This window comes from Anolis carolinensis, chromosome 5 (genome assembly GCF_035594765.1).
Source record: "Anolis carolinensis isolate JA03-04 chromosome 5, rAnoCar3.1.pri, whole genome shotgun sequence".
In the NCBI taxonomy this organism is placed as follows: domain Eukaryota; kingdom Metazoa; phylum Chordata; class Lepidosauria; order Squamata; family Dactyloidae; genus Anolis; species Anolis carolinensis.
In genome coordinates, this window is record NC_085845.1 from 170,948,695 (window position 1) to 170,971,680 (window position 22,986).

At 39.2% G+C, this 22,986-nt stretch overlaps 1 protein-coding gene across 27 annotated transcripts in view; it reads right to left on the bottom strand.

Annotated features, from left to right (window-relative positions):
- The window catches only part of tnrc6b (trinucleotide repeat containing adaptor 6B), a 139,547-nt gene that overhangs the window by 68,533 nt on the left and 48,028 nt on the right, over window positions 1-22,986 (bottom strand). For 21 of the 27 annotated variants that reach the window (XM_062981018.1, XM_062981014.1, XM_062981033.1 and 18 more), the window contains one exon: window positions 6,535-6,631. In XM_062981018.1, the coding sequence (XP_062837088.1) occupies window positions 6,535-6,631 (97 nt within the window). Of the gene's footprint in view, window positions 1-6,534; window positions 6,632-22,986 lie in introns of those variants that run through there. The other 6 variants (XM_062981034.1, XM_062981027.1, XM_062981037.1 and 3 more) reach the window with 1 other exon arrangement.

Here is a 22,986-nt window from a genome sequence, read left to right on the forward strand (position 1 = left end):
AATAATAATAATAATAATAATAATAATAATAATAACAACAACAACAACAACAACAACAACACTTAACCATCATTGGATCTTCAAACCAAATCTCATCAGATTAATTACCATTGAATGACCTTACAACTTCAAACCCTGCCTGCTTCCTACTTAGGGGAATCCTTTCTTGGGAGGAATAATAATAATAATAATAATAATAATAATAATAATAATAAACCTTTGGAATATAATAATAATATTACATCATAATAATAAACCTTTTAAATATAATAATATTACATAGTAATAATGAAAATAAACCTTTCAAATATAATAATAATATTAAATCATAATAATAAACCTTTGGAATATAATAATAACAATAATAATAATAATAATAATAATATAATACAGCAGGTTGTATATACACACACACACACTGGTATATATGGATAACGCATACTCACCATACACCATATATAGGTGTGGGATACATACATATATGGAATATATATAGGCAACTTCAGATTATTTCTATATGAAAAACAGAATCTATATACATATACACACATTTGTATATGGATACAATGTACAACAGATGCTCAACGTACAACATATGACTACTTCCTACCAAGGGCAACCCTTTGTTACCCAGCTTAAATACAATTGAATATCCTTTCACCTTCCAACCCTCGCTCCTTCCTACCTAAGCTAAACCTTTCTTGACCACTTTTAATACCATTCAATACCCTTACACCATCAAACCGTACTTCCTTCAGACTTTAACTACTAATGGACTTACTGGAAGTTCACTAGACATGATGTGAGTTCAAGATCGCACACAATCTTATCAATTTTCTACATATATACAACCATAACACATATACCAAATACCACGACTTCCTCATTACTTTATTTTCAACACTACCACACTCCTCCACATCAAGACGTAAAGAACAACACTCTGAAAACAGATAAATTCCACACAAGAAACAAACACAGCCACCTAACACATCCCAACAAACGATTCCCCCACTCAGGAATCACCCAGGCTTTGAGGCTGAAAGGCCATTACATGCCAATCATTCCAGCTAATTGAACCATTCATACTTCCGTCCAAACGACAAAAAAAGGAATAACCACAAATACTGCATATTCACAACCTTTTGGAAATGACATATACCAACTACCACCAATTGCTCAATACTTTATTTCCCATATCACCAGGCTTCGCCACAGCAACGCGTGGCCAGGCATAGCTAGTATTTAAATAAAATACTCTAGTAAGACAGTATTGTTAGCAATTTCAAAGTTCAGATGACCCAACTGTGATCTGCAATTAGATACACATTGAAAAGCACAAGGCAAAGAACTGCCATGTAGATGGGATATTTTATCATTAGATAGACAGTCTGATTGTTTAACCTGAACTCCTATGTAAAAAATCTACTGTGGAATAGAAGCTAAGTTTTCTATAGTCCAAACAATACCATAGAAGAAATAGAAATGTTTGTTCAGAGATAATTTTCACAGCTATACAGGTTATATTCTACCCATTACTGTAATGATACAGTGTATTACAGTTATAATTCAGTTAATAAAGTCTAAAGAAGCTCCCTTTTACATCTTTTTATGGGAGCTTAGCTTTATCTCCCCCCCTTGTTTTTTGTCTAGCCTGGGAGCCTACCCCCCCCCCCCCCCCTTTCAGTCTGTCTAGGCTGGAAGGTGTTATTTCCCTCCAGCATTGTTTTTGGGAGAATGCAAAAAGGAGGGCAGGAGAAAGACAGACTTTAAATGCTGGGTTGCAGCTGCATGTCCATTGCACACAATTAAATAAAACTTGACCTTGGGGAAAATGAGATTTTAGTCTAGGTGATTCCACTTCAGTCAGCTGTGTGTGCATATGTAGAGCAGGCAAGGTAAACAACTGCCTCCTGAAACACCTACTGAATATGTGTGAAGAAGAGCCCCGCAGGAAGTATAGAGTAAATCAGATCCGCCTTCCTCACCAGCTACCTTAGCATGCTGAAAAAGCATAGATTTATAAGTGTTGCCAATGAAATAGAAATCATAACAAAGTAGAGGGTGCTGAAAAAGTATCATCCCCTGGATACATTTTGGAAAAAGGTTTGAATGGTTATACTGTTAGTTCTGAATTCTGCTGAAATGTGTTGAACCATTCCCTTTTATGGTGTTAAAAATTTCCCCTATTCTTTCCATGTTATTTACACCTCTGTTACTCATGTTTCTGTGAAAGACGTAAAGCTAAGGAACATATCTGCTTCATTAACTGAGATATGTTTGTAATTTATACAAGTTTCATAAAGGGAGATAGAGAGCAAAAGTCCTTCTATATCATTATCTTCTTTCCTACTTGGCATTGGGGATGAAGATCTTCTGTTCTTCCTAGTTACAGCTTTAGACTGCAAGGATTTTCTCAATCGAAATGGAGTACCAACTATGAAGGATGTTTCATACAGGCAGAAGGGGAAAATCACTTCCCCTTTTAACCCGATTTTATCAAAGTGTACAAGTTAAATTCCTCCCCACAAAAAAATCTTTCACATACTGATGTTTTTATTTTACTCAAAAATACAATAATTAAATGAAAAATAAAGTGGAGTATTATGTGTACTGGGCCATCCAAATATCATGTGTTCATGTGTGTGTGTGCACAAGTGTTTTTAAAGCAAGTTCCTAAGTCCTTCAGAGTCAGTATTAGGCATTATAAATCTGGGATGAGCCGAGAAACGGAGAATTCACAAATCCATTCCAGCCAAAAAGGATCTATAGCTTCTAGAATCTCAAATATGACGTTAATTTAAAAGTGTGATATTATCAGGTTTCACCAAAGCACACAACCTTCTTAAGTCTCAAATTTGGAGAAAAAAACAGGAGATAAGTAACAGATAGATAATTCACTATATTTGCCTATTACCATCTCTATAGATACAGGCAATGCATTATTTTTAAATATAATTAAATTAGAGGAACAATACAATATGTATTTAACTGAAACCTGTTCAATATTCCATAAAACCATTTAAACATTAAATGCCACATTTTAAGTACATTATGATCATATATCTCTTAATGGTTAGCAAGTAGAAATGTTTAACTGCTTGCCTGTTTAGTTCTGATTTAAAATGTTATCTAATTGATCAATTTTTCTGAAAAACTGCTTAGATTGCTCCAATGGTTACCTTCTGTTCTATGTGCAGAAGAGTTACAACAGTAACAAAATGATTATGTGACTAACTGGAAAGTGGGAACAGCATAATATACCCAAAGAAAAGTGCCTCATTTTCTGCCATTTTAATAAAAGGTTAACAGAAAACTGGGAAACTAAATATCCGAGACATGGTTAGTACACAGAATAAACAGAATTACATCTATGCATATAAGCTCTGGTCTAACAAACAGTAACATCAGGGAATAGGGAACTCAATGTATGCCTGGTGAGATTTTAAATTTCAGGTTTGTAGACTCTGCTCTGTATCTAGAGCAGTGGTTCTCAACCTATGGGTCCCCAGATGTTTTGGCCTTCAACTCCCAAAAATCCTTACAGCTAGTAAACTGTTGGCTGGGATTTCTGGGAGTTGTAGGCCAAAACATCTGGGGACCCACAGGTTGAGAATCATGATCTAGAGGATGCTGGGTTTCCTGTGGTCAAGAATGAGTTTGTACAATCAAAAGTACACCCATTCCATGAAAGTTTAGATCTGGCCACAGTACCACCTGCCTTGACTACACCTTATTTAAATTACTGTAACACTCTCTATGGGCACAGTTGGCAACACAACCTTTAACTGTGTGAAGGCATTTCTGGCTACCAAGAAACTTGGGCATCTAGGCTCAAATCACAAAACTGTCTTCAGGGAGTGTAACCCCATATAGCACAGGTTGAACCCCCATCCCCTAATCTGCCTTCTGTCTGACCAGGAGTCCTATCTGGATTAAGTTTCAATTTGTTTGTACTCATCTGGCCCATTACTGATAACAGACACTGTTCTAGAACCAGGGATGTATATACACTACAGAACTAATGCAGTTTAGCAACACTTTAAACTGCCATGGCTCACTGCCTGCTATGGATTCCTGGGAGTTGTAGTTCTATAAGGCCTTCAGCCTTCTCTGCCAGAGTGCTGGTGCCTCACAAAACTACAGTAACTATCAGGATTCCATAGCAGGTTGCTACAGGATCATGGACTTCAAACAGAATAGTAACTTATACATTTGTATACAACCACTAGTTGTGCCCGGCCACACGTTGCTGTGGCGAAGTATGGTGGTATGGGAAATAAAGTAATGAGGAATTGGTAGTAGTTAAGGTAAAGGGTAAAGGTTTTCCTCTGACATTAAGTTGAGTCGTGTCTGACTTTGGGGGTTGGGGCTCATCTCCATTTCTAAGCCGAAGAGTTGGTGTTGTCCGTAGACTCCTCCAAGGTCATGTGGCCGGCATGACTGCATGGAGCATCGTTACCTTCCTGCCAGAGCAGTACCTATTCATCTACTCTCATTTGCACGTTTTTGAACTTTAGGGTTGGTAGAAGCTGGGGCTAACAGTGGGGGCTCTGTCCGCTCCCCCGATTCAAACCTGAATGAATGCTGTAATTAGGGAAAATGATTAGCATGTAATGGCCTTGCAGCTTTAAAGCCTGGCTGTTTCCTGCCTGAGTGAATTTTTTGTTGGGAGGTGTTAGCTGGCCTTGATTGTTTCATGTCTAGAATTCCCTTGTTTTCAAAGTGATGTTGTTTGAGATATTTTATGTGCTTCTACTGTCTGTGGCCCTGAAAAAACAGAGGATTTGCCAGACTTTGTTGGGAGTTGTTAGCTGGCCCTGATTGTTTCCTGTGTGGAATTCCTGTTTTCAGAGTGTTGTTCTTTATTTAGTGTTCTGATTTTAGAGATTGTATTGTTATTATACCACAGTAATTTTTATACATTCTGATTTTAGTGTTTTTGAATACTTGGGAGCCAGATTGTATTCATTTGCACGGTTCACAGCAACACAATAATAATAATAATAATAATAATAATAATAATAATAATACAGTAGAGTCTCACTTATCCAACATAAACGGGCCGGCAGAACGTTGGATAAATGAATATGTTGGATAACAAGAAGAGATTAAGAAAAAGCCTATTAAACATCAAAATAGGTTATGATTTTACAAATTAAGCACCAAAACATCATGTTATGCAACAAATTTGACAGAAAAAGTAGTTAATTACACAGTAATGCTATGTAGTAATTACTGTATTTACGAATTTAGCACCAAAATATCACAATGCATTGAAAACAAAAATGCGTTGACTACAAAAATGCGTTGGATAATCCGGAATGTTGGATACGTGAGTGTTGGATAAATGAGACTCTACTGTAATAATAACAACAACAACAACTTTGGTAATACACACTGCTTCACTCTGTTGTCAGCTTCCTTTCTGGAAGAATTCTTTCTTGGGAGGTGTTAGCTGGCCCTGATTGTTTCCTTTGTGGAATTCCCAATTTCCCTGCTTTCAGAGTGCTGGTCTTTAGTTACTGTCCTGGTTTTAGAGATTATATTGTTGTGTATTATTCTACCACAGTAATTATTTCATATTACAGTAGAATCTCACTTATCCAACATTCACTTATCCAATGTTCTGGGTTATCCAACGCAGTCTGCCTTTTAGTAGTCAATATTTTTGTAGTCAGTGTTTTAAATTCATTGTGATATTTTGGTGGTAAATTTGTAAATACAGTAATTACTACATAGCATTAATGCACATGGAACTACTTTTTCTGTCAAATTTGTTGTATAACATGATGTTTTGGTGCTTAATTTGTATAACGATTACCTAATTTGATGTTTAATCGGCTTTTCCTGAATCCCTTCTTATTATCCAACATATTCACTTATCCAACAGGTTCTGCCGGCCTGTTTATGTTGGAAAAGTGAGACTCTACTGTATATTTATAATCCTAGATTTTCTGCTTAGAACTGGATTATATGAGCCCCCTTCTACACAGCGGGATAAAATGCACACTGAAGTGGATTATATGGTAGTGTGGAGTCAAGATAATCCAGTTCAAAGCAGATAATATAAGATTCTAAATGGGTTATGTAGCTGTGTGGAAAGGCCCTGATTCTACACTGCCATACAATCTAGTTCAAATCAGATAATCTGTATTTTAGCCTTCTAAATGGTAGCAATTGGTTAAACAATCATTTCTCTCCCTCTAATTAGGACTTTATTTTTCTTTTCTTTTTGTTGTATCAACCTAGAGGCGTGGATGATGGGTTGTGTTTTCAAATTTTGAGGTTGGGGGGGCCTTTAGTTTTGTTGTTTTGTTGGTCGCCAGGATTCCATCACTCTTTTATATAGATAGATTATGGATGAAAATTACGAACCTTTAGCACAGAAGATCTCAACTGTAGCATGTTGGGAAATAGTCCATACATGCTAATCTCTTACATTTATGTAAGACCGCTCTGGGTCCCCCTGGGGGAGAAGAGCGGTATATAAATTAAATAAATAAATAATAAATTTATGTAAAAAGCACATACCTGGCTTACCTTCTGAGTAGATTCCTTCTTTTTCTTATCCTCTTTCTTTCTTTTCTTGTCTTCCATTAACTGTTCTTCCTTTTCTTGCTCCTTTTCTCTGTTAAGAATTTGAAATTAAAATTAAGTCATCCAAATACGCTCTATGCCAAAAACCAGAAGAACAAATTAAAATCTTATAAACATCAGACATGGCCAATGTGTTAATCAATCAAAGAATTAGCTGTTTTTAGTCTAGCACGGTCACCAGGGATGTGATGGAGCTCATCATAGATCTTACAGTGTATCTATCTGAAATCTAGCATCAACTGACACCTTTTCCAGTTCTAAGATTAGAGCTGGAGACAGTTTTATATTGCAGTAAAACCAACTAAGTAAGCCTTTTAACATTACGGTACTGTTCCATTATCCAGGAGGCGGCCCCAGGGGGCGCTAGGATAGTCCATTTTATGGCAGGGGGTTCAAGGAGGAAAAACATTTCTCATTTCTGCTGGTTATTCCCCCCTCCCACTCCCCATTTCATAAACAAGGGTTGTTTCCATTACAGGGACATTGGGGGGGGGGGGGGGATAAGAGGAAAACAGGGGGAAATGGTTCTCCTCCTTCAACCCATCCTCCTCTCATAAAAACAATCTATTTCTCTCTAGCTCCCCCTGGTGGCCTCCGCCTGGATAATAGAACAGTACCAAAATTACTAATACAGTGTTCCCTCACTTATCGTGGGGGTTCCGTTCATCTTATAGGGCAGGTGCTGAAATTTCCGAGCCAGACTGGAAAATTTGTGGTCGCTGCATATGGTGGAGGAAGCTCAAAAATGGCCGCAGCTGAATCCCTGCCGTATGTGGTGACTGCATGAAAGCATCAGCAAGGGCGGTGCTGTACAAGTACGGTAGAAGACAATCCACTCATCAGGATTTGTGGAAAGAAGCGATTTATCGAGGTCCCAATGACGTGGGGAGGGGCCTCCTCACCGGGAAGGTGTATGTGAAGGGCGGAGCAAGCTGCAGGTATCCAGGAAGCAAAGGGTATGGAAAAAAGATAGAATGGTGCTGTGCCCAGAAAAACACGCTTCTTTCACCTGTCTGGCTCACCCTTGTATCCTATTACCGTACCTCTTTCTCTGCCTCTAAGATCTCGCTCCTGAGGACTGCAGTGAAGCAGTGCAGGCGCGCATGTGCAAGATCTGAGAGGCAGATAAGGAGATATAGTAATAGGATACAAGGGCAGGCCAGACAGGTGAATGAGGCGTGTTTATGCTACCTCTCTGATAATCTTTTTATTTGGTGTGCGTTGGAAGAGGGGTTGTCTTATACAACAAGTATATCCCAAACTCTATATTATAACTGAAAAGGTTGGGAGTCGTCTTACACACCCAGTCATTTTATACGCCAGAAAATATGGTCACTGCTAATGATCAAAAGGCTAAATGCTGAACTGGTCAAAACCAATTTTTTAAAAAAATTCAAAATCCTTATTAGGGCAATGTCTTTTATTGGATGAAATAAAAGGTTATAAAATCCTGTACAAGCTTGCTAGTTCTCCAAAATGTTATCAGTTAAGGTATAAAATAAAATTAGATACATGATGGTGGGCAGTACTGTTTCAAACACATCTGATATTTTAAAATGGGAAGACAGACCATTTACAATCCACACTTCCAAGAACCGAAATAATTCCACGTACAGTAGAGTCTCACTTATCCAACATAAACGGGCCGGCAGAACATTGGATAAGCAAATATGTTGGATAATAAGGAGGGATTAAGGAAAAGCCTATTAAACATCAAATTATGTTATGATTTTACAAATTAAGCACCAAAACATCATGTTATACAACCAATTTGACAGAAAAAGTAGTTCAATATGAAATAATGCTATGTAGTAATTACTGTATTTACGAATTTAGTACCAAAATATCACAATTTATTGAAAACATTGACTACAAAAATGCGTTGGATAATCCAGAATGTTGGATAAGCGAGTGTTGGATAAGTGAGACTCTACTGTATATGTAATCAACTATTATATGCCAGGATAACTGAGAAAAAAAGTTGATACTCATATTGAAAACCTATATCCATTTAGTAACCACCAACATTTGTCCACTGAAACTCAGTTTGCATGTTTGTACCAAGTTCTTTTCTACATAATTCTCTACCATCACACCTACGCCTAGAATAGCAAGCTAATACACAATGACAATCAAGTGCCATGACTGATAAAAGCATATTTAAGATAGGTTATTTACATGCTATCTTGAAGAATTGTTTACTATCAATGAAAATTTGATTCTAAAGGCCTTTTTCGGGGGAACACAATAGTTAAAGAGTTTGCTCTTTTCTTTGTTGTACCACAGTAAATTTGAGATGACAATTTAATGTTCAAGATAAAAACTCCTGCAGGACATTTAAAGAACCTCTACTCATGGCTACACTTCCCCAAGGCTATGAAAATTTTCTCTGAGCTTGGAAAACCTCTCGGGGATTAGGGGGTTATGAAAGGCAGGGACACTTTACAAAGTTCAGTTGTTTTAGGGCTACAGCTAATCAGGACACCAAACAACATGAATCACTCCTAGAGAAAAGAAATTGTTCACAGAGAATTGGATGAGGAAGTTTGTCTTCTTTATATAGTACACAAAGAACAATAGATATAGATGACTTTCTCAATAAGATGGCATGCATTTTAAAGCAATTAACTGAGGTAAATAACATCATTCCACATAAGCTGCCAAAGCAATTATCAATTTGCTGAACATTTTCTGAAGCAATTAGAAATACATTTGGGAATAAAAATGATTCTATATGAAAATCAATGCAGCCATGATTTAAATTACAATGAACTGTGTTTAGTGATCTAATTTAATGTATATTCCATCTTTCTCTCAGCATGGATGTTAAGGTGGTATACAAAGTTTTAAAAGCACAATTCAATTAAAAAACATAGTACAAAAATTGGAACATAAACTCAACTTCTCATTAAAAACTTACAAGGTTAAAAACATTGAAAGCTGTTTAAAACGTAACAAAACACTGCGCCCTTCATTAAAAGCTTTACCTGCTGCAAAACATCAGACATACCTAGGGTGGTTGGCAACCAGTTGACTTGATTCAACAAGCGTTTTATGACCCCTATAGTCTGCTCCAGTCAGCAACCCACTGACAGTTTGTAAAGGCTGCCCCACAAAGTGTGCTACATGTAGAATATGATAAAATAAAAATACCCACCGGTAAAAAAAGCCTTTGTCTGCCATAACGTATTAAAAACCAAATGCCTCCTTAAATAAAAAGCTATTTCGTGTCCATGGAAAGACAACAGGTAGGAGGGCCAATCAGACCTCCCAGGGAAAGGAGTTCCACAACTTGTGTGTAGCCACTAGAAAGGCTCTCTCCCGTATCCTCAGCAGATGTGCCTGTGATGATAGTGGGACAGAAATAGTCTTCTCTCACAAATTTAAGAGCTTAGACAACTTATCCTAGGGAGATACGATTCTGCACACAAGTCATATTTAAAGATCATAATCAACAATTTAATTTCTGCCCAGAAACAGGTTGACAATCAATGGAACTCTTTCAGTTAAGTGTTATATGGCTTCCACAGCCTTCCCTCAGGCAGCAATCTGGCTATAGCATGTTGGACCTATTGAAGCTTCCTAACAGTTTTCAAATGTAGCCCAAATGTAGCTCCATGTGGAGCGTGTGCAAAGTGATCTTACAGAACCTCTAAAATTGTCTAAAGATGTGTCAACCATGTGAAGTTTGTCAGAGAGCTATCAATAATACTGGCGGTCCCCAAAAGCATACTGAAACTGATGACTGGTTCCAGGACTATTGCATGAGGCAAGCAGAACAATGAAGTCTAAGACGAAATAAATAAATAAATAAAGGCGTTGAGATATACAATGAAGTGAAGAGGAAGACACATGTAGTAGAACCTCAGGAGTGACAAAGTCTCATCAGTGAACTGGAGAAATGGAGTCACTTAAGAAAAAGTAGCAGTAAGTGCCTCAGTAGACAGAAGTCACAGACTAGTCTATAATTTCCACTTTGGATGTAGAGCCCACTTGTATCTGGACAATCTGTAGGGGCTTGGTGGAAGAATGAGGCTGGACTTCAGGGGCCATAGCAGATTGGGGAAAATTAGCTCGCGATGCAACCCTCAGTTGTAGGAGTTTCATGAGGTGTATGTGTGGCTTAGTCAGAAACAGTAGCTACGGAAGAGGTGGCATTTTCATCTGAGTGTTTTGCCTTCTTCCTCTTCCTAAGCTACTTCTTGTCACCCCACCAGTGAGGGTACAATGCAGCTAGAATGCGCAGGCAGAATATTAGGAAGGATAACTGCACTGGTATTACTAGAATGCTGAGCAGACATCCCAGGAGAGGAAATTGAAACTGAAACTTGTCAGTTTCTTGTATGAAAGACTGAGACTGCAGCCAAGCAAAAACCCCTATGTCTCAACACCTCTAATGTAACCTCAGGTTTGAGAACCAATTTCTTTGTAGCCAGTCCAATGGATGAACCCAAGACCCACTGGAACAACACTGCAGATGGAGGTGCAGAAACCACAGTGGAATCACAGTCCTCCTACAGTACAGCTTTTTAGCCTACATTCGTAGTTCTTCCAGGTCTGAGTGTGAAAGCTTTACAATGGACACCTAAACCAAGACATAATATGCACCAGGAATGACCATTGTGGCCAGAAATTTTGCTGCTGTATGTAGTACACATCTTAAACAATGTAGACGACTGTCAGCACCCAATTCAAAGAGTATCAAACGTTCTTAAAAATCCAACAAAAGCCCAAGGAAAAAGACGAAAACAAACAGCTCACAAGAGACATTCCTTTGCTGCTCACGTGTCTGACAAAAAGGAACTGAAGGTTTAAAGTAAGAAGGGCACTATATAGTAACATTGGAGAGAGAGGGATTACTGCCAAAAACCTTAGACGGCAGGCCTAGAAGGTCCCAAACAGTGCTCTGCATATGGTGCAGATGACCCATTTATGTGACTCACAGAGATCACGAAGAAACAGACTAGCTTATGTTACAACTTCTCTCAGTCTCCCCTTTGTATACTGATATTCCAGACTAACATGGTTATGTCTTTGAATTCTACCTACACAGAGTAATTCAAATGGGATGTAATCAAAGCATGTGTCACCATAATGAACTCTGACATCCAATGAACAGGTACATCTGACACTAGTTCGAGTTGTGCAAATGCACTTCTGGCCACTGCCAAAGACTAGGCATTCAGGTTCAGATTTGAATCTTTATTCTATCCAGGTACAGTTGTAAATGTGATCTGTATCCTGGATAAAATTCTATACTAGGCTACACATCACAAGAGATGCTTAAATATCTGAATAAGTGTACAGTGGAAATATATTTAGAATAATGTGTGACACAGCAATAAATAAATAAATCTTACAATTCTGGTTTAAACTTTAAACTTTAAAAATGCCCAGGTTCTCGGGTATACACAAGATGATCTTTGTCACGAGCATTTAATAATACCAACCATGTGACCCGTTAGAAAGTTCACTCATCTACTGAATAAAATGATTTAACAACTTCAATGAAAGGAGGTACTGAGTGGTCAAATAAATTGTATAATCTAACTTGCTCTGTACTGCCTTGATCCAAAGAGTTAACTTAAAAGTGTGCTGTTACCAGTTCTGCATGTAAAGGCAAGCCCTGTATATGCATTTTAAATAGCACCTTCACAAAAAAGTTACACAAGGAATCGATCAATTACACAGCCCAACCAAAATTACAATTCATGATATCTTGGTTTTTAGGCCTGTTCCTGGGGTTATTTGGGATACTAAATTAAAAAAACTACATTGGATAAACCACATCTGCTCCAGTTTCTTACATGTGGTTATCATGATTTTCTATGAATGAGCAGATGGTGACTGATAGATAGTATATGTTCTGTATCTCAAAGCCTAGAGCTGATAGGGGATAACTGGTGCCATTTTTGGAATCAGCCGGTCAAATATACCTACTGGACAAGCTGGTTAGAGCTGATGGGAGTTGGAGTCCTAAATACCTCGAGGGCCACAGGTTTGACACGTGTGTATAGTATCATTTTTTTTACAACAAAATGGGGTATATAAAATTTTTGAACATATAGTAAAATAATACTTCCTCATATCAGTTCTTTAAAAGTAGGCATTTAATGTAGGCTCAAAAGTACAAAATACTATTCACTTTTTATCTTTCCAAAAACTGCAACTGCAGGAGTCAGCTACTCAGACATGAATCTTTTAACCATCCCCCTTTCTTTAAGACAAATTCTACTGAGACAGATTCTATATGGCTACACAAATATGTAACTACTTTTAATAGGGAAATATCGTGAATACAGCAACACAAGCAAAGAGTATGACACGCTTAGCAAGCCAAACATTTTTGCATCTTAACATTAAGTTAAATCAGAACTATTTTTCAAATCAAAATCTAAGATTTATTTATTATAAGTTGTTTCTATTTTTTTTAAATGCTCATGCATTTCTGAATCTGACAGGAGCCATGATATGGCACTGAATATGCCTACAGGTCCCAGTGGGTACAGCTCTGGTACTGGCTCCTTAGCAGCCAGCCAGATTTCTTCAATACTGAAAGCAGTAAAACCACAAAAGAATGAAGCAGCAGAAGTTCAGTTATGGAACTGGTTGCTAAAAGCATATTTAAAACCAGACGTCCTGTCTTTACAAGGTAGCAGAAAAGGATGCAATGAAACGTATCGATCTTTAGTGTCTACTCAAAGAAAAATAGAAGCCATTATCAAAGAATCTTAGCAGATCAATTTAAAGGTAAACAACCAAGACTCATTTAAAACATTATTCAGTCGCCTTTAGGAAGTGATTGAAAGATCCAGATGGAAACATTGTGTCATAAATAAGTTAAAATATTAAAAAATACAATTTGAAATTACATAAAGTACATTAATTCTGTCGGCATGGGGGTCAGGGTGCGTGCTGGGTGGGTTTCTCCAAACTCCATTGATCATCTTCTCCAGCACCCTGATGAATTGGTTGCAATCATCTGCCACACCAATTCCTCTGTTCAAATGTCAGACTCAAACACATCCGTAGTCTGAAGTCCAAACATTTATTTCAATATATATAATACATATTTACAAAGCATAGCAAAAACCATCGCTTTGAGCTGGCATTTCTCTTTAGCCTCTTCGCTAGGCAAGCACCAGCTCAACACTCAGAGATAAGAAAACACAGTCCTCAGTACGAAGGAAGTTTTGACCTCCAAAGGCCAGAAACCATGCCTGATAGGTCATAGTAATCACAACAGGCTGTCAATCAAAACTAGCCTGCTGTTAACTGTTTCATTACTGAAACACACTCTTGCCTAACAGCAGAAAACACTTGATTTACATTTCATACACATACAACCATAATCCAACAAATTCCAATAACTTTTAGGAAAAAGAAATCTAAAGCACCGATCTACACTGTAAAACAGAAAAGCTGTTTGAAGGAAAACATGCAGATACTTTTTAAGTGCATGGATGTGACAGTTAGTTACAACTTTGCAAAATAAGCACAGTATCATTTGCTTTTACTTTTATGAAACACTGCATTGTTCTAAAAATGTACTGCACATTGTAGGATAGGTAAAAGTAAAGGTTAACCTTGACATTAAGTCTACTTGTGTCCGACTTGGGGGTGGTGCTCATCTCCATTTCTAAGCCGGAGAGCTAGCGTTGTCCATAGAACCTCCTGGTTCATGTGGCTTGCATGACTGCATGGAGTGCCGTTACCTTCCCGCCAAAGCGGCACCTATTGATCTCCTCGCATTTTTTTGAACTGCTAGGTTGGCAGAAGCTGGGGCTAACAACGGGAGGTCACCCTGTCCGTAGATTCGAACCACCTATCTTTCGATCAACAAGTTATGCAGCTTAGTGGTTTAACCTGTTGTGCTACCATGGCCCCTCATTACAGGATAGACATGGGTAAAGTATTATTTCAGATGAAGCATCTCTCATACTTCATTACCTGATTATCTTTCTTCAAAGAACCATGAGGAACCAAATTCAGCCAGATTTCTTGGAGGATTTTAGACTTCTTTGGACTTCTGTGTGCAAGTTTAGTTTTTACTAAAATGATATGTATATAATGTTTAAAATAAGCATGTTCTTCTACCCCCCGTCCCCAACACTGACAGTTTTTATGTGCAATGCTCCTTAACTAAGCAATTTTTATATGGATTTTAATGGTACCTTGTTTTTTAGGTACCATTAAATACTGATACCTTATGGGTGCCAACAATAACCTAGTGCTAGATGGTACCAACATTTATACAACTTCTGTTGCCTCTGAATAAGGCCAAATGAAGGTGTATTTTGTTGGCCATCCTTCCGCTATTCCTTTTGTTTAAATAGTCAAGAATGGCAAATTGATTTTTCCTTTACAGGAGCTAAGTATTAGATGATAAATTTGGAATCTATATCCAAAGGAGATTGTATTCTTGTGTCTAAATGTGGTATCAGTGCTTGGGGTTTGTAAATATCTATCTATCTAAAACAGTGATGGAATCCTGGTGACCGACAAAACAACAAAACTAAAGGCCCCCAACCTCGAAATTTGACAGCACAACCCCTCATCCACGCCTCAAGGACAAGACAACAAAAAAGAAAAGAAAAATAAAGTCTTAATTAGAGGGAGAAGAATTTTTTTTATTCAATTGCTGCCACTTAGAAGGCTAAGCTCCGCCCACTTGGTCTCCGAGCAACCCATTCAGCCCAGGGGACAGGCAGAGTTAGGCCTTGCTTAGGCCTCTTCCACACTGCCTATAAAATACGGATTATCAGATTTTAACTGGATTGTATGGCAGTGTAGACTTAAGGCCTTTCCACACAGCTATATAACTCATTTAGAATCTTATATTATCTGCTTTGAACTGGATTATCTTGACTCCACACTGCCATATAATCCACTTCAGTGTACATTTTGTCCAGCTGTGTAGAAGGGAGCTCATATAATCCAGTTGTAAGCAGATAATATAAGATTATAAATATACAGTACACTCTCACTTTTCCAACATAAACAGGCCGGCAGAACATTGGATAAGTGAATATGTTGGATAATAAGAAGGGATTCAGGAAAAGCCGATTAAACATCAAATTAGGTAATCATTATACAAATTAAGCACCAAAACATCATGTTATACAACAAATTTGACAGAAAAAGTAGTTCCATGCGCAGTAATGCTATTTAGTAATTACTGTATTTACAAATTTACCACCAAAATATCACAATGAATTTAAAACACTGACTACAAAAATATTGACTACTAAAAGGCAGACTGCGTTGGATAATCCAGAACATTGGATAAGCGAATGTTGGATAAGTGAGATTCTACTGTAATATGAAATAATTACTGTGGTAGAATAATACAGAACAATATAATCTCTAAAACCAGGGCAGTAAATAAAGAGCAACACTCTGAAAGCAGGGAAATTGGGAATTTCACAAAGGAAACAATCAGGGCCAGCTAACACCTCCCAACAAAAATTTCACTCAGGGAGGAAACAGCCAGGCTTTAAAGCTGCAAGGCCATTACATAATAATCATTTTGCTTAATTGCAGCATTCACACTTGCCTCCAACAGACAAAAAAAAACCAGTCAGAAATATTGTATATTCACAAGCTTTAGGAAGTAATATCCCCTGATGGCGTAGTGTGTTAAAGCGCTGAGCTGCTGAACTTCTGGACTGAAAGGTCGCAGGTTTGAATTGGAGGAGCGGAGAGAGCCCCCACTGTTAGCCCCAGCTTATGCCAACCCTAAAGTTCAAAAACATGCAAATGAGAGTAGATGAATAGGTACTGCTCCGACGGGAAGGTAACGGCGCTCCATGCAATCATGCCACATGACCTTGGAGGAGTCTACGGACAACGCCAGCTCTTTGGCTTAGAAATGGAGATGAGCACCAACCCCCAGAGTCAGACACGACTGGATTTAATGTCAGGGGAAAACCTTTACCCTTTACCTTAACTACCATCAATTCCTCAATACTTTATTTCCCATACCACCATACTTCGCCACAGCAACACGTGGCCGGGCACAGCTAGTTTATGCATATATAAAGAAACATTAGGAGAGTCAGTGTGGTGTAGTGTTGAGTTGGATCCCAAGGTGAACAGGTTTTGAAACCTAAATCAGTAATGGAAACCCAGTGGAGGTCTTTGGCAAGTCACTTTCTCTCACAGCCTCAGATGACAAACAGCAATGGCAAAACCACTACGAACAAATCTTGTTAAGAAAATCTAATGATAAGGCACACCACTACCACAAAAACAGAAGCAGTAGGTTTTTGGAACAGATGTTAAAAAGGTGTAACAATGCACTTCAAACATTTGTTAAGCCCATAAAATCAATGGGAAACTTGGTAAGTCAACATTTAGTTCAAAATTAATTTGCTCAATGCTTGACTAAAATTTAATGCTTGACTATAATTCATACTACCAAATAGATTCAGGCTATGCTCAGGAAATTTGTTGAAGACATCATGAGGTGCAGAGACTTTAAGGAAACAAATGTGTTCCAGTCACAACTTCTTTAAGAGAAAATTGGTACCAAAAACAGAATTAAAATAGAAAAGTAAATATGTTATTACTTCATCCAAAAAAGAAGAATTGCTCTGTTTCATTAAACATTTTAAGACTCACAATATGACATCAGGGAAGCCTTGCATAAGTAAACAAAACTTTCTGAGCTTTCTACAGCCTACTTCAGGCATGGGAAAACTTTGGCCCTCCAGGTGTTTTGGACTTCAACAATTCCTAACAGCTAGGCTGTTGTGGAAGGTGAAGTCCAGAACACCTGGAGGACCAAAGTTTGCCCTTGCCTGCCCTACTTGAAGGCTACTTTTAAAATACATCCAGCGATGTTATTTTTCTTTAAGTTTCTACTTTTCTTGGCATTTCCATTCTGTTAAATTTTTTTGTATAGACCTATACTTTTATTTATGGTGCTGGTGGTAGCTGGTGAGACAGCTTCTTTTCTCTGTATTGTTACTTACACATGGCCAGATCCTGGAGGAGGTATTCTTCACCTTGCCTATTCTAGGCAGGCACATACCACTACCTATAGAGTCAGAAGTCTCTTTCCAAGTTTGAGCTTTATTACAATGTATACTGTAAACACATTATTTTACTCCTGTACTGAAAGTATGTTTTTCTTTAACCTTCTTTCAGTATCCTCTCAATGCTGGCACTGCTAAAAAGTCTTTCATTGAAACAAAAGACAAAAAGGAAAAGGAGGGCTGAGCGGGCATAACAAGATTTTGTAAACAAGAGCTCCATCATCTGAAGCTCTGTTAATTGAGATGTGTCTATATTTAAAAATACATTTGTGTACAGAAATTAAAAGACTAGCAAAGTGGCACTGGTGCTGAAAACGTTAACCTTTACATGAAGTAGGCAGGGGAAATAAATATATAGCATACATATATTCCAAAGACCTTTAGGAAATCGCACTAAAACATACATTATACACACACACACACACAGTAGAGTCTCACTTATCCAAGCCTCGCTTATCCAAGCTTCTGGATTATCCAAGCCATTTTTGTAGTCAATGTTTTCAATATATCATGATATTTTGGTGCTAAATTCGTAAATACAGTAATTACAACATAACATTATTGCGTATTGAACTACTTTTTCTGTCAAATTTGTTGTATAACATGATGTTTTGGTGCTTAATTTGTAAAATCATAACCTAATTTGATGTTTAATAGGCTTTTCCTCAATCCCTCCTTATTATCCAAGATATTCGCTTATCCAAGCTTCTGCCGGCCCGTTTAGCTTGGATAAGTGAGACTCTACTGTATACACACACACACTCTAAATAAAGGCTATCATAAAAGTAGAAAACAGTTGAAAAACATGACAACCACATTAGAAATGTATCAACTCACGTCCTTCAGTGATTAGGACTTATGCAAAGCTGTTAATAACCCAGACTCTTAAAGGTCTGTCATTCAGAATGTTCAATAAGGGTCAACCGGCACAATGGCAAAGAACAGTACAAATCTTGTTTGAAGATGCTTTGCAGTGCATCGCTGGGAAGCAAAATTAATGAAAATGAACTGGTCTGAACAATCTGTAATGGCCTCATCCTTCAAATCTTTCAAGTTTAAAGTTTTGTAATTTCTATAGATAATAACCTGATTTAGGTGTATGCAACCAGAAAAATACTTCACTGTCCTTTTATTTAATTTATATTATGACTTTCTCCCAGGGCAAGACTCAAAATGGCTATCTATGGTAGACTGTCAAGACTGTTCAGAATACTAGACCAAGGCTTCTTAAACTTTTCCACTCATGACCCCATTTCAGTCTGAGAATTTTTTATGTAACCTCAGGTATAAAGGTATTTTATGCACCTATAAACACTGCACAACAGATTCATGTAAATGTCTCAAACCCCAACACTGAGCTAAGGAGACCTCATTTGCAGTTCGGACCCACAGTTCAAGCAGTGTACTAGACAAACGACTGAAATATTCTTCTTGAGGGATGAACTGTAATCTGTATAATGGCCACGTACTTTTTAGATTTCTAGATTTAATATACAGCATCCTACAAATTACACAAATGTGAAGCTGACTGCTTCTGTAGTTCGTACTATTACACAAACTCTGAAATCGCATTGTTAATATAGCAAACTATAAGAAAACTAATGATATGGAGAATTTGAATAGAAATTAGTAGTTCTGTTTGATCACTGACAACTGAAGTAACTTCTCACAGATATCTTGACACAAAGAATATAATTTATGTTTTACAGATTTTTATACTACGGGTTATAAGGTAACCTGTCTTAGGGCAACAGACTGAACCAAACATTTAATTATCTGTTCAATTCTGGTATTTCTTTTGCCAATTGAGACAGACAGAATATGAAATATTCCACAATTTATCAATACTCAGTAACAGCAGTGCTATTCTTGATTTTAAAGGGTGCAGCAAAGCACGACAGTTAAGCAATATGAATGAATAATCAAAAAAGGTTCTTAATTGGCACAAAGACACAGCCAACCATGTGAAAGTAGTTGAAACATCAAAATTAATAAAACGCTATGAAGTCAGGACAAAGCAATAAGCAAAATGCTTAAGCTGATTATTCTGCAAAGGCTATATGCAGTGGACTTTTCCCACTGTGTTCGGTATCACTTCTTCTAAGATTAGTCCTCTGTGAATATCAGTTAATTAGTTGTTCCAAATACCCTCTATCCCACATATGAAAATATATATGTGTCCAAAATTACCAACACAGGGAGAAGCGCAACAGAGTTCTTGAGACCCTGAGGAAAGATAGGCCGGATTGCAATCATGACAGGCCCCCTGGACTTAAGGTCCTGCTACTAAATGCCAGATCTGTTAATGGTAAAACAGCCTCCATCCAAGAACTAATCTTGGACGAAAAAGCGGATCTGGCATACATCAACGAGACTTGGTTGGAGGAGCTGGGAGGAGTTAATCTTACCCAGCTCTGTTCACAAGATTTCGGGGTGCACCAGCAGGCCAGGTCTGGGGGCCACGGTGGTCTATCTTGAGTCCATCTCGATGATCAGGTGCCCTGTTCCACAGTCTTCTGGGTTTGAATGTGTCCACCTGAAAGTGGGTGACCAGGACAGGTTGGGGATTCTGCTAGTGTACCGGCCACCCAGTGCAGAAAAGTCTCCCTGCCGGAGCTAGCCAGGGTGGTCTCTGACCTGGCGTTGGGAGTCCCAGCAGTTAGTAGTGCTGGGGGACTTCAAAGTCCATGCAAAGTCCACCTTATCTGGAGCAGCTCATGACTTCATGGTTGCCATGATGACCATGGGCCTGTCCCAAGTGATTTCTGGGCCCACCCATGTAGCTGGACATACTATTTAGTCTTTATCGTGGATGGGGGGGGGGGGGGGAATGTTAGTGTGGAAGAGAAAAGATTCTTCCGTTGTCATGGACCGACCACCATCTGATCAGTTTTAGACTAACCATAACTTCTAACCTCTGCAGGGGTGAAGGACCCATTAAGATGGTCCGCCCCAGGAGACTTATGGATTCGGATGGATTCCTGACGTCTCTTGGGATTCTTCCTGTCGATGCTCTAGTTGACCTCTACAACATGGAGGTAGCTAGGGCGATGGACAGGATCGCCCCTGAGCGCCCCCTCTCGTCATGTAAAGCTACTCCTGCTCCTTGGACGAGAAGGAGACTAGAGTGCCACTGGCGGAAAGCTCGAGGTGTCTCCGACTGAGCACGGGCTAGAGCCTCACCTAGGGCCTACTTCACGGCTTTGAGGACAGTCAGAAAGACTTTCTCGACTGCCTGCATTGCATCTGCAACAAATAGACCTAGAGAGTTGTCCCGGGTGGTTGGGGAGCTCCTCCGCCCTCATGAGGTGGAAGGGACTCCTGAACACTTGGCAACTCGATGTGGCGATTTCGCGCATCACTTTGCTGATAAAGTCGCTCGGATACACTCCAACTTAGATGCCAGCTTTAGTGCAGTATCAAAAGAGGTAACTGAGACACCTGCTTGTTGGATTTGTTTCCGTTTGTTCAGCTTGATGATGTGGACAAGATTCTTGGAGCTGTGAGGCCGACCACTTGCGCTCTAGATCCTTGCCCATCTTGGCTAATAAAGCTTGCCAGCGGGGGATTGGCCGATTGACTGTCGAGGATAATAAATACCTCATTGGACCAGGGAAAGTTTCCATCTGGTCTAAAACAGGCAATATTAAGACCTACTTTAAAGAAGGCTACCCTGGATCCATTAAATTTGACCAACTACCAGCCAATTTCTAATCTCTTTTTGGGCAAGGTTCTGGAGTGCATGATTTCTTCTGGGCTCCAGGGGTTCTCGGAATAAACAGATTATCTGGATCCATCGCAGTCTGGCTTTAGGCCTGGACATGGCACGGAGACAGCTTTGGTCGCCTTGGTTGATGACCTCTGCAGAGAGCTAAACAGGGGGAGTTGTCCTTGTTGGTTCTCTTGGACATCTCACCGGCTTTCGATACCATCGACCATGGTATCCTTCTGGGACGGCTTTCCGGAATGGGTATTGGGGGCACTGCTCCACTCCTTCCTGGAGGGCCGCTCTCAGTTGGTGAAACTGGAATAAGTCTGCTTGGACCCCTGGCCATTGTCCTGTGGGTTCCCGCAAGGCTTTATTCTTTCTTCCATGTTTTTCAACATCTACATGACACCGCTGGGAGAAGTCATCCGGAGCTTTGGAGTTCGGTGCCATCTCTATGTAGATGACACTCAACACTACTACTCCTTTCCACCTGATTTCAAGTTCCCCATGTCCTGGACCAGTGCCTGGTCGCTGTAATGGCCTGGATGAGGGATAACAAACTGAAGCTTAATCCTGACAAGACAGAGGTCCTCCTGTTCAGTCGTGCGGCTGAACGGGGTATTGGGTGGCAACCTGTGCTTGACGGGGTCGCACTCCCCGAGGACACAGGTCCTTTCGGATTCAGCACCGACACTTGAAGCTCAGGTGTCAGTGGTGGCCGGGAGGGCCTTTGCACAATGAAAACTTGTGCGCCAGCTGTGACTATCCCTCGAGAAGCCTGACTTGGCCACGGTGGGCCACGCCTTATTTACCTCCAGATTGGATTACATGGGGCTGCCCTTGAAGACGGCTTGGAAACTTCAACTGGTACAAAGTTCGGTGGCCACACTACTAATTGGAGCCGATTATAGGGAGTGGACAACCTCCCTATTAAAGAGCTCCAATGGCTGTTGATCAGTTTCCGGTCCCAATTCAAGGTGCAGGTGATTACCTTTAAAGTCCTAAACTGCTCAGTACCTGCCTATCTTCGTGAATGCATCTTCCCCTATGAACCCACACGGGCTCTAAGATCTGCTGGGGAGGCCCTCCTCTCGATCTCACTTCTGTCTCAAGCGCGGTTGGTGGGGACGAGAGAGGGCCTTCTCAATGGTGGCTCCCAGGCTCTTGAACTCCCACCCTGGATTCCTTCTGGAAGAATTTGAAAACTTGGATGTTCACAGATGCTTTCTCCTAACTGATAATTGATTGTCCATGTGTTTTACCTAGGCCTTGGCCATTCCATGCACTTTATTACCTTTAGTCGTTCCCATCCGTAGGCCTTTTCAGATTTCCATTCCCCTTAAAATGGCTCATGGCCTATGGTGCTTGACCACGGATTGGGATTATTGTCTATGTTTTAAGTTATTTTAACTTTTGTAAGATGTGTTATTATATTGTGATTTTATTGTGTTACTGTTTTTATTGATGTAATACTGTTTTGGGCTTGTCCCAGTGTAAGCTGCCCTGAGTCCTTCGGGAGATGGAGTGGGGTATAAATGATGATGATGATGATGATGATTATATATTTCTTGATTTCAAATATACCATAGTACCAAACACTCAGCTGCAAAATGTCATAATGTGGAATATACTGCATAG